The sequence below is a fragment of the Drosophila albomicans genome, chromosome 3 (assembly GCF_009650485.2).
Source record: "Drosophila albomicans strain 15112-1751.03 chromosome 3, ASM965048v2, whole genome shotgun sequence".
In the NCBI taxonomy this organism is placed as follows: Eukaryota; Metazoa; Arthropoda; class Insecta; order Diptera; family Drosophilidae; genus Drosophila; species Drosophila albomicans.
In genome coordinates this window covers 47,055,138-47,067,552 of record NC_047629.2, presented here as the reverse complement: position 1 = coordinate 47,067,552, position 12,415 = coordinate 47,055,138, and the positions used below count along the sequence as shown (strand labels likewise).

Genomic DNA, 12,415 nt, shown 5'->3' with positions numbered 1-12,415 from the left:
ACACAACTCAAATTAATCGCACTGACAGCAAACACCTGATAAACAGCTGTGGGTTATCAGCTGGGGTTATCAGCTGTTCTTGCTCAACTTGATAGTTTTAGTTCCCAAAAATACATCACAACTCACGTAGTTGCTGCACAAAATCTCTAAATTATTTTTAAATTTAAACATTAACAAAAAACATTGATAGTAAATATGGCCGAAGTAAGCAGCGCAGATAAATTGGATTATGTGAAGTCGAAAATTGGCGAATATGCTGATTTCCCCAAAAAAGGAATTGTCTTTCGGTAAGCAAATCCAACGGCAGCTAATTGCTATGCTGATGAACACATGTACTATTTGATTAATGATATATGGTCTTAATATTGTTGTTGAGCTTATCGATTGAATTACATGTGTTCCTGTTCTTATCTGTCTCCCCATCAGTGATATATTTGGGGCACTCACGGATGGCAAGGCTTGTGTTTATCTACGTGATTTGCTGGTGCGCCACATTCGTGATAAATACCCCGATGTGGAGCTTATTGTGGGCCTCGATTCGCGTGGCTTTCTCTTCAATCTGCTGCTGGCCACCGAACTCGGAGTGGGATGTGCCCCCATTCGCAAGAAGGGCAAACTAGCCGGTGAGGTCATCTCTGTCGAGTATCAACTGGAGTACGGCTCTGTAAGTGTTTCCTAATTGAATGTAAATATTTTTAGCTAAATAACATTTGTTGTAGGACGTGTTTGAGTTGCAACGTGCTGCTATTAAGCCTGGACAGAAGGTTGTTATTGTGGATGATCTCCTTGCCACTGGAGGATCTCTGTTGGCTGCCACAGCCCTGGTGCGTAAAGTTGGAGGCGTTGTTCTGGAAAGTTTGGTTGTCATAGAGCTGGTTGGACTGGGAGGCCGCAAGAAGCTAGACTCCAATGTACATTCCTTGATACAGTACTAACAAACTAACAAAAGGAAAAGAAGATCAAAAGACACATCTTTTGCATTTGCATTTAGACATCAAATTTGTACCTCAATCGAACAAAATTTTAAATTTTGTAATACTGTAATAATGGAAATTCTTATAAGCATATTTTAACAGGTTGTCCAAACAAAAGAATAGTGCAAATAAAAGAATTTATATTTTTATACAGAATTAGAAGCGTAACGATTATATTTATGTTTTAAAATTTGTGTAGTACTCGAAATAATATATATATTACCAACTTAATTAGAAAGCACTTTACGAAACCAATTTAATAGTACAATTATATAATTATTCATATATTGTACTATTTGAATAGAAAATTAACAACTGGAACTACTTTACAAACCAATTTCATGGAAACAATTGTACAATTATTATTTTTTATTTGTGCATTATTTTCTCTTACACTATTTAAGTCATATACAATTATTTTGCAAATTCTTTTAAACTGAATAATTTGTTATTAATGAGTTAAACGAAAAAACATTATTTATTATTATTCATTTGTGCTTTATTCTTCTTACAATTCTCCACATTCATTTAAATTTATTATAATTGTTTATAAAGTTTATACCAACAAATTTTTTATATTCTCTTCTTTATTTTGTTTACCTATAGTTTCATTAAACTTTTTGAGTAGAAAAGGTCAAATTAAAATCCAAAACATCCATATGAGAAATGTAAATATTTGCTCATAAATAAAGTGCTCTAAAATGAGAATGAAAAAGTTGTTCAAAGTTGAGTAATAGCTTTTCCACTGAAAAATATGTGATTGTTTATGTGTTTACTTTTGTTTGTTTACATCATTGTCTACAGCTTAGAATTAAATTCTAGTGTAGAAAGTCTAGAATCAGAGATTTACAATAACTACAAAGAAAAGACATTTTTTTTAACTTTATTTTACTTTTATATATTCATCTATTTTATTAAGCTTAAATGTCAAATATTATTGATAATAATAATATTTCTTTAGCATTGTTATGTGATAAATCATTTGAACTCATTCATTTAAAATTCATTTTTTATGACATACATTATGCGCAACTTTATGTGCTCCCCATGGTAACCCAATGTGCTCCAAAAACAACCCTAAACCACAAACATTGTACTCTCGCTCTCTCTCGCCGCGTCTCTCTCTGCGACCATTTGGATACATATGTGTCGCTCTGTGCTCATCGCAATTTGCTGTTGTTTTGTTGCCGGCCTTGTCTTTTGCTCAGCTATAAACAAAAATGTTTGCACTGCGTGCTGTGGATATTCTCACCGATAAACAAATCTAAAGACCAGACTCAGACCGCGCGACTCTCTCGCGTGCTCTCTCAGCAATAGCAACAACAAAATAGAAACTGAAACTGACAGTCGAATCAGAATCAGAGGGAGGCCAAAGTCTGTCTATGTGTGTGTGTGTGTTTGTATGTGTTTGTTTCAGCCTGTGCTCATTTCGTTTCGCATTTGAATTCATTCGTGAAATGTGCGTCGCTCGGAACGGTGTGTTGCGGTTTTAATGTGTTTTCCTTCTGCTTCTGTTGCTGCTTCTGCAGTGCGGCGCTTTATTCTTTATTCTTTGCGCCTTTCTCACACTACAAAAGCTGTATTTGATAGTCGTTGTCGTTGTTGTTGTCGTTGCAAATGGCATTACGTTTAGTGAATAGTGAAAATCACAGTTGTGGTTGTGGTTGCAATTGCAATTCATATTGATTGAGCGTCTTTCAATTGGCAAACAATCGAGTCAAGTCGAATACAAAAGCAAAGACAACGCACTCACTCGCAGCGTAGCAATTGACAGAATTACGTATACGCCGCGTGCGCTTTCATTTGTTTTGTTTGCGTGATTGCGATTGTTCGCGGGTGTATGTGTGTGTGTGTACGATTGTGTGTGTTTGTGTTGGTCGTGCGCCCATTTGAATGAATTTTATATAAATACCGAGCCAAACTTGGAGCACTGCCTAAATAGTTTTGCGAAAAAAAAATGTTTTGCAAACAACAACAGCGTGCCAATTAAATGAGTTTTCAGTATGCTCATAAAAACTGAAGCCAGCAGAAAGTGAACACATTACTGGGCCGTTTTTTGTTTTGTTCGAGCTCAAAGTCATGCAATGGCATTGCACCTGGGCACAGGCAACAAACAACACAAACAAACTTCCCGTGTTCAGCGTCAAAAAATCAATAATTGACATCTTGACTTCACAACAGCAGCAGCAGAAGCAGAAACAGCAGCCCGTAGAGAAAGTTGCGGAAGTTGTGCCGAAAAAAAAAGAAAAAGAATAACATAATATATAACACACCCTTAAGAATGAAATTAGAAATTCCATTTGCAAGATTCTTTGGCGTAGAGGAAAACATTTGTCATCATTTATGTGATGTTTCGTGTGTAATATTTGATATATTTTTGTACTCTGAACACAGCACAGAACAGCACAGAGCAGCGTTAACTAAATTTAGCAATAACCAACAGCAACAACAAAACGGAGGCGTATTAAGAACGAATATGAACATGAACAAAATGTACAAAAACTGTCGCCAACTGCACGCAAAATTCACCGCGTAGCAGACTGAAATATTATTGAACACAACAACAAAACATGAATGGGAAATATATCAAAAGAAATAAAAATAGCAAATACTCGTAATAACTAATAAATAAAGTAAAGAAAAAACGTAAAGAAAAGAACAGAAAAGAACCGTTCCTATGCATTTGGCCTTGTGTCTTAAATGAAATTGAACAAGAGCAACGCAAATTGTCGCGTACGGCGATATTTGCTCATCTTTACGGCATTATCGCTGCTATTGCTGCCACTATCGTTGATCTACTTGGTATGGAATGAGCAGCTGCAGAAGATTAAGGGATACGAGGTGAGTCTTGAGACTTGAGTGAATGGATACTATATGTTAACCACACCCCACAAAACCACATTCAAGTCTGTGTTTGTGTGTGGCCCTGAACAAAGGCTGTAATTGTTTGCTGTAGCTGACTTATAAGTGCCCTGCAAACACACACACTCACACACACTCATACTGCACATGCACATACACACCAACACACACACACCTATACCTATATTACACATTCGAGTAGTTGAACTGTTTGCAGGCGCTGCCCTGACAACAAGCAAATTGCCTCCGATCGATTTGCTTGTTATTCCATAAATCATCAATATATAATCACATCATCATCATCATCGTCATTATCGTCATCATTATTATTGTGCATTAGCTTGGTACGTAATTAATCGTTATCTCTGCATATTATCAAATTGTATATATTGCTGCCACAAATTCACATTCCATGTGCGTCGTTTGCCTTTTTTTTGGAAAAAGTAAATAAATCGTTATTATAAATATAATCAAACTACCAAACATAGAATATACATTTAGTTTGCGCTGTTTGCCTTTTAGTTATCTGCAGGAAAAATAAATAAATCATCATTGTTAATATAATTGAACCACCTTACAAAGACTGTTTATCGACTGTTTAATATATCTGAACAAATAAATAAATATTTATAGTAAATATAATCAAACTATTATAGAAAGACTCTTACGCCTAAATTCACATTCAATTTTCTGCGCTGATCTTTTAGTGCCTTTTAGAATTGTGTTGTATAATAAATTTTGAAAAATAAATAAATAATAAAAAGAAATATAATCAAACTATATAAAATTAACCTTTGCTTTTGTTGTTGTTTAATAAAATGTATGAAATAAAACGATCTTATTTATAAATATAATCATAATATGGTCTTTAATCTTAAATTCGCATTTAATTAGCATCGTTTGCTTCTTGTATAATAAAAATAAAAAAAATAAATAAATAGTAAAAAGAAATATAAACAATCTATCCATAAAAAGCTAAAAGGAATGTGCTCGACTGTAAAATACACGCTACTCATCTCCAATAAAACCATATTTTACAAATATACTGAAAATATAAGACAAATATACTAAAATATACCCGCTACATAACTCCAATAAAACCTTATTCTACAAATATACGGAAAATATACCGCAAAGTACTAAAATATACCAACAGCTTTATTTGATATGAAATAATATAGTTCCATATAAATATGTAATAATAAATAAATCATAATAAGAAACATAATCAAACTAAAATAAACAGCTTCCTCAAATTGTCATTTTATGTGCGTCTTTTCCTTGATAGCTTGTTGTTGTATAATAGATGTGGAAAACTAAAACAAATAAAGAGTATTTATAAAAATAATCACACTTTATAGACTCTTATCAGAAATTCACCTTTGACATTTAGCTCTCATCAGAATGTTTGTTGTATAATGAGTTAGGAAAGAAATAAACAAATAATGATAATATATACTATATAGATTGTTTCGCAGATTCTCATGCAATATGTTCCTATATAATACATTTAGGGAAATAAATAAATAATTTTAAATATTGTCAAACTTTTCGAACCGATTCACATATGCGTCTTTGCATTGCAATAGATTTGTTTAAATAAATAAATACATAAATAATCCTAAAGAATATATTCAAGTTTTAAAGACTGATCCCTCAAATTCCCATTCCATTTGCGTCGTTAGATCTCTTAGATCTTTTGTATAAATTTCAATTTCATAAATAAATAAACAAATGATTATTTGCGACGCCCAGTTTACGATTCAGTTTCACTTTCAGTTCCAGTTCTTAGTGAATGTTTATAAAATGGAATTTTACGCGTTGCTGATAACAATAATTCTTAATTTTATTATGCAACTTTCTATTTGTCGATTAGACAGCTTGAATTTCGTGAAATACAATTACTTTTTATATTCCCAACCAGTTTGCACCGCACTCGACTGGAGAGCATCATCATCATCGACTTGCTGTGATTTTTATCGCTATTGCGATGCGAATGCGAATGCTATGTTTAGATTTCAGTCCCAGTCCAGTGTGAAGGGCATTCGAAAGATACATTCATAATACTCGAATTCCAGATACACATACCGCCGTGTGTTATTCTCTTTTCCACACGTATGTATTACGTGTGTTGTACTTTTATAATGAGCAATTCTCGAAAGCTTAATATTTCCATAACAATTTTCCCCGGTTCTCGCGATTTTTGTTTATGAAAGCTATTAGCAAAATTCAGCAGCGTTTACACCTCGTTGCACTGTGTAAGCGCTTTTAGAGGTGTAAATTAATTTAAAATTAGCTCAATATTGAGAGAATACTGCCTCAGGTATTATTGCAATTAGCAGTTGAATGTAACAACTAAACAGTTGCATTGCTTTTAGCGGCTTCTCTTTTGCGCTGTCCGAGACACAAAGGCGCCCTTTCCCCTATTCTTATACTCGCTACTGTTAAGTTGGAAGGGTATTATAACTTTGTGCCTTCAGGAAATATATGTAACAAACAGAAGGAGGCATCCCCGACCATGTTCGTCTTTCCGTCTGTCTGTACTCTGTGGTGTGTTTTTAACGGAGTAGTATAGTAGAATGTACCAAATATAGCCTGCGGTATATTTTAGTATTTTTCGGGTATATTTTTATAATATGTAGTTCGCGTATGTAGAACTATATCAATGTGCCAAATATAGTGTGTAGTATATTTTAGTATTTTTTTGGTATATTAATTTAGTATATTTTTAGTATATTTTTAGAACGCTATGGTGTATTTTAAATGAAGTTCTACATCGATGTACCACATATAGTTTATGGTATATTTCAGTATTTTTTCGGTATAATAATTCGTTACATTTTAGTATTTTGCTCATTTAATTCAGGATATTTTGGTATATTTAGTATATATATTTTGGTATATTTTAAGAATGTCTTTTTTCTCAAATGTTTAGCGGGTATCTCACAGTCGACCACACTCGATAGTAGCTTTCTTACATGCTTTTTTTTGTTTTGTTTTGTTGAGAACTCGAACAAATGGCAAATGGCATTTTGGCCTTGGGGCATGCCACAGCACAGCTTAATTGCCCCTTCAACAGTGGCCAGCGATAGAGAGTTAAACATTTGGCAGGACACGTCAGAGGCCTCTCGAAAATCAATGAAAGTCGACGTCTAATTTTTTGCGTTACATTATTCAAATGACACAATGCTTAGGCAGCAAAACAAACCAAAAAAGGGGACAACAAAAAAAAAAAACAACACTGAAATAAAAACAAACGGAAAACACGCATATGCCAAACATTGGCATAATTAAGCACAGACACACCTACACACACACACACATGCATAAAGTGAATGAGATGTGCGGACATGCACAGACAGGCAGAAACATGTACAGCAAGCCGTTTAAGTGACAAGACGCCCACATTTCAACGCCCACGTCTCACAGCTCACATCTTTCACTTATTAACCTCCCACACACACACACAATCACATACACACAGCTCACTTCATGCACATAGCGCCACTTTTGTTGCAAACCAAAACATAAAAATAAATATGAAATTAATGAAGATGAACTGAGAAATACCCGTCGAAGAATTGTAAAGAATTGAGAAGAATGAACTTAAAGATATCATTTGAGCAATTGCAATGAGTTAATATATGATGAATTTATGGAACATTTGCATAGAATTGATAAATAATGAACATAAAAATAAGTGTTAAACAATTGAAAGGAATTAATAGAAAGAAACATAAAGATAACCATTGAACAATTAAACAGAATTGATATGGATAAATTTGAAGATAACATTTGACAAACTGTAAATAATAGATGGATAAAGTATATGCAAATACTAGCTAAACAATTTTAAAGAATTAAATGATGAATAACATAAAAATACGTCCAAGAGAATTGTAATGAATTGATAGATGAAGAACATCAATTTAACCGCTAAACAATTGCAATGCTAATTGTGCTTAAATACACACTATAAAAATATTATATAATATGTTCTTGAGCTTAGAAAGAGTTTTACTATTTACTGTATATTAACAAATATTTCCAATCACAGTTTTCAATTATCCATCAAAATAGCAATGTTTATAGAGATAAAGCTTGAGATGTACGTTACGTATTCGTTGCGCTCAAAAGTAGGCTATGATTTTTTTGAAAATTTTTTGCTCAGTCAACGCTATTTATAAATGAATTTATTCTTATAACTTACTCAACTTTTGGCAATATATAAATATTATATATTATTGACATAGTTTATGAAAGCATATTTATTACCTTTGAAGTGCACAATCGAAATTACAATAATACTACTTAGAAGTAGAGGAGATGCATTTGAGTTCCTCCTTTGTAACGTGTATTGGCAAAACCTCCCCCATTAACTCTCTTGAACTGCTTTTATTTTAAATAAATATATATAAATAAATATGAAACGAGGTTAACAAATTATTCTCTTCGAATAAATTGTAATTAGAAGTAGCAGAAACGCATTTGAACTGTTTCTTTTTCTTTTTAATGTGTATTTGGAAAAATCCAAAGCTTAGCTCAATCACAATAATACTAATTAGATTTAATTACCAGAAAAAAAACCTCAATGTGAAATCTCTTTAACTTCTTCAACGTTAAATAAATAAACTATATTTTTAAAATAGGTTACCTATTATATTTCCCTCAAAATAATACTAATTACAAGTAGCATAGATGATTGAGTTTTTTATAAATGTGAATTGGTTAAATCCCCTTCAATTTCCTTTCAATGAAACTTCTTCAAACTACTTAAAGTTAATCTACGCTTAACTAAATTAATTTAATTTTGGCAAAGTTTCGCAAATTTTAATGCTTTTAAAATTCATAATTAGAATAGTAATAAGACTCATTAGAAGAAGTCTCAGATATGCCTTTGTATAACTCATGAACTTTGCTTATATCACCAAGCTCAATTCAAAGTAGCTTTGAAACCTCTTAAAACTAGTTCAGTTTATGTTTAACAAATATATATTCGGTATATATTTGAATAATAGTTGTCAAATATATTACTTAAATAATGTATAATAAGAATAGCAACAATATTTGAGTTAATAAAAATTCACAGTAGCAAAGATTTTCTTTGAGCTTTTCCTCGCTTAAAAGTATTATTTAAATTCCCCTTCCAAATGCAATTCGATATACCCTTCATTCGCTTAACTGCTGGGAATATAGAAATACGAGTAGTGCAGGGGCCAAATGACAACTGCAAATTGCCTTGACCGCTGCACAATCATGTAGCTAGCTGAGACTTAACATATGTATGTATATAATAAAGCCTCCTCATCAGAACGAACGTTTACAGCTCTCACATACATATATGCGATTTTTAATTGGGTTGAGCGCTGCCTTGACACTGAAATGCCAGTGACATGCGTCAGAGAGGCGACTGTTAAACATGACTGCTGCGACTATTTAAATTATGAAAATATTATTAATAGTAAACAAATCTGGCGATAACTCATATATAAAAACGCTTGTATATATTACGCATACGACTCGTCATGATTGCTTTAAAATCAAACGCCCAACTCCCTTCACTCTCTCTCTCTCTCCAAATGTGTTTTGACTCTTCGTTGAGTCTTTTTAGTTAATGTGTTGAATGCTTTTTTAGGCCTTTAATGCGCAACAGCAGCAGCAAGAGCAACAACAGCAGCAACAACAACAGCAACCGCTGTCGGTGGGTCAAACATTTCGTTATCCTGTGCTGCTGCTGAACAAAAACAAAAACAAGGAGTTGACTGTGGTCGCAACGGGCAAGACTAAGAATAAGTGGCGCTATGTTGATAAAGTAAATATAACACACACACATACACACACATAATTAATGAGCACATAACAAACACACGAACACACACACACACACTCAAAGTCTCATTTATAGTGCATTAAAATGCGCAATTATTGAAATTTGTTACATTAACCGCGCGTCTCTGGCAAATTAATGATTGACAGTTGTTTGGGTTTGGCGTCATCATCATCGGCATCATTATCACCATCATCATCATCATTATCATCATTTTAGTCATCAGCATACCTTGAAAATTGTGTTTACTGTGTTATTAAGTTTTGTTTATCATGCTCAAATGGCCCATTTCTCAAGTGCTTTCCTTTCCTTTCTCGTTTCCATCAACTGCACCCACAGATTAACAATGAAACAGGACTTCCGCTTATACCCGACTATGCAGTGCAGACGCTTTCACAGGACGAAATGCAGGAAATGTCTGTGGTAAAGTCATTTATCTACCACATCCGCTTCATACGCTTTTAATTGTACTTTCTTTTTTTTAATGATTCGCAGCGCATGGAAGAACGACTTGATAGACTGAAGGACAAGTGCTCGGAGTACGGTTTGGATGTGTTGGGTGAGCTACGATTTTATGATCTAATAAAGTACTTTAAGCTTAATACTAATTTATTGCAGGTCATGATTCGTGGCATACACCCAACACGTGGGAGTTTTTAGTGAATAAAAAGTATCATATTATATGGTAAGCTAAACGATTTATTTAAAAGTAAGATAGCTAAAGTCGCGTGGTATTATTCTCAAAATATACCAAAGTAATATACCGCACAAAATACTAAAATATATCAAAGGCTGTAATTGGTATATGGTTTCAGTATATTTTTTTGTTTAGTATATTTATAGAATATAAATATGAGAACGCTACATTCGAGTGGTATTAGACTGTATCCTTCTCACTTTGATATGCTATTACCAAATGTAACATTGTCTACAAAAACAAACCCAGCCCTTTTTTGCTTTAAAAACCTTCAACAATTTTCAGCAATGATAAATACTGTAGTTGTGAAATTAGTACCAAAAATTGCTACTCTAGCTTGAAAATTAAGTTCGCTATTCGTGTAAAAAATGTGAAAAGTGAAGAAAAAAACATTTTTTTTGTTTTAAGTAAAAATAGCACTAGAATAGCACTTTTATCAAAGCTTAGAATATTATTGCAATTATTTTTATGTTTTAAAAAAAATTAAAATGAACGAAATTATAAGCAAACTCAAAAATAAGAAAATGTATATTTTATCGTAAAACAAAAAGGGTTCCTAAAATCGATCTTAGCTCCAAGTGTAGTACTAATCCAGATCTACATGTAAGAATAACCTTTACTTATTATTCAAATTTCCATTATATTAAATATTTCAATGAAAGCTAAAGAGTTAAGTCCACTTTATTGTATTGCAGGTGCAATGTCTTTAAGGCAGCATCATCGTCCTGGATGTTCAATTTCAATGTGCTGGCTGGTTACACGCCGAACTATTTGCATAAGACCAAAAAGATTCTGCTGAACTTGGCCAGAGAGCGTTATCCACGAGTGACACTTCAAGAGGTGACTTAAGATTAGTTTTTCTTTAATTCGATAATATTAATAATATTGGAAATACTTTGAATTGCAGCTGCGCGAGGCACAAAATGATTCAATTACATTTATCATAGCTAGGAATCCCTTCGAGAGACTGTTGAGCGCCTATCGAGATAAAATTGTATTCGCTCTACCTTATTCCTTTCACGATAAGCTGGGACGCAGCATTGTGCGCACCTATCGCAAAAAGGTAAAGGAATTTACTATACTCAACTTTATTGGGTATTCTAGTTAACTCATTTGCATTTACAATAGCCATAAAGTAATAATATTTTTGCTAATTTGGCTACTTTCAATTTTTGTTGTCTATATTTTTTGATGGTAAAAGTTCCGCTAATTTAGCTATTTTCATAATTATTTTTGATCATAAAAGTTCCGCTAATTTAGCTACTCTCATGATTATTTTTGATAATAAAACTTCCATCAATTTAAGTAATTTCTTTACTTTTTTCTGCAGCCAAAGCTGGTGGCACGTTCCGGCAACACAAAGTATCCGTCATTTCCTGAATTCGTCCACTGGCTGCTCGACCAGGTGAAGCGTGGCAACTACATCGACATGCACTTTGTGTCGGCGACATCATTTTGCACTCCCTGCCTGATTCGCTTTGATATGATACTCAAGTTCGAATCGCTGGCAGAGGATCAACTATATCTAATCGAAAAGACTGGCCTCAAGCGTGTCATTGCCCCGGTGTGGCGCAACATGGGCAAAGGAGGCAGAAAAACGCAGGAGCTGCAACAGCAATTCTATTCACAGCTGACCAGAAAGGAGATGATGGCGCTGTATGAATATTATCAGTGAGTTTGCAGTCTCTTAGCTTCGATCAAAATCAGTAATTCATCGAATATATTTTATTTTCACAGATTCGACTTTGATCTGTTCGGCTATGACATTAAAGAATATTTGAAGTATGCTCGAGCAGATGCATTGGAAGATGCCGCCGCATCGGTGGCGTAGTAACTAAGCTAACTAACTCTATAGCTAAGCTTAAACTTAAACTTACAAATTCATAGAATTTAGCGAAATGAAATCTTAGACACAATACATATGAACTAATTAGCCGTCACAGTACGTAAATTGCAAATGTTGATAATAATGAATGAAACAATAATAAAGTTAAAGAGAGAAAAGTAATGAAGAAATGATATTATTAGGGGATATGTTATTTCTTCTTCTCATTC

General features: G+C 33.4%; 2 protein-coding genes across 3 annotated transcripts; both read left to right on the top strand.

The window, feature by feature from the left end:
- Positions 1 to 89: 89 nt before the first annotated feature.
- LOC117568122 (adenine phosphoribosyltransferase) lies at positions 90 to 1,126 on the top strand. Its single transcript, XM_034248527.2, has 3 exons — positions 90 to 287; positions 427 to 664; positions 720 to 1,126. The coding sequence occupies exons 1-3, from the start codon at positions 196 to 198 to the stop codon at positions 933 to 935; spliced, it is 546 nt and encodes a 181-aa protein (XP_034104418.1). The 5' UTR covers positions 90 to 195; the 3' UTR covers positions 936 to 1,126.
- A 1,933-nt stretch (positions 1,127 to 3,059) lies between these two features.
- LOC117570335 (carbohydrate sulfotransferase 11) lies at positions 3,060 to 12,379 on the top strand. 2 transcript variants are annotated; one of them, XM_034251885.2, is made up of 9 exons: positions 3,060 to 3,815; positions 9,472 to 9,648; positions 10,003 to 10,086; positions 10,159 to 10,222; positions 10,282 to 10,348; positions 11,056 to 11,200; positions 11,268 to 11,423; positions 11,691 to 12,031; positions 12,098 to 12,379. In XM_034251885.2, the coding sequence occupies exons 1-9, from the start codon at positions 3,675 to 3,677 to the stop codon at positions 12,189 to 12,191; spliced, it is 1,269 nt and encodes a 422-aa protein (XP_034107776.1). In that variant the 5' UTR covers positions 3,060 to 3,674; the 3' UTR covers positions 12,192 to 12,379. The 2 variants fall into 2 exon arrangements, with proteins under 2 accessions (XP_034107776.1, XP_034107777.1); XM_034251886.2 differs by lacking the exon at positions 9,472 to 9,648 and having other exon boundaries at positions 3,062 to 3,815.
- Positions 12,380 to 12,415: the final 36 nt, after the last annotated feature.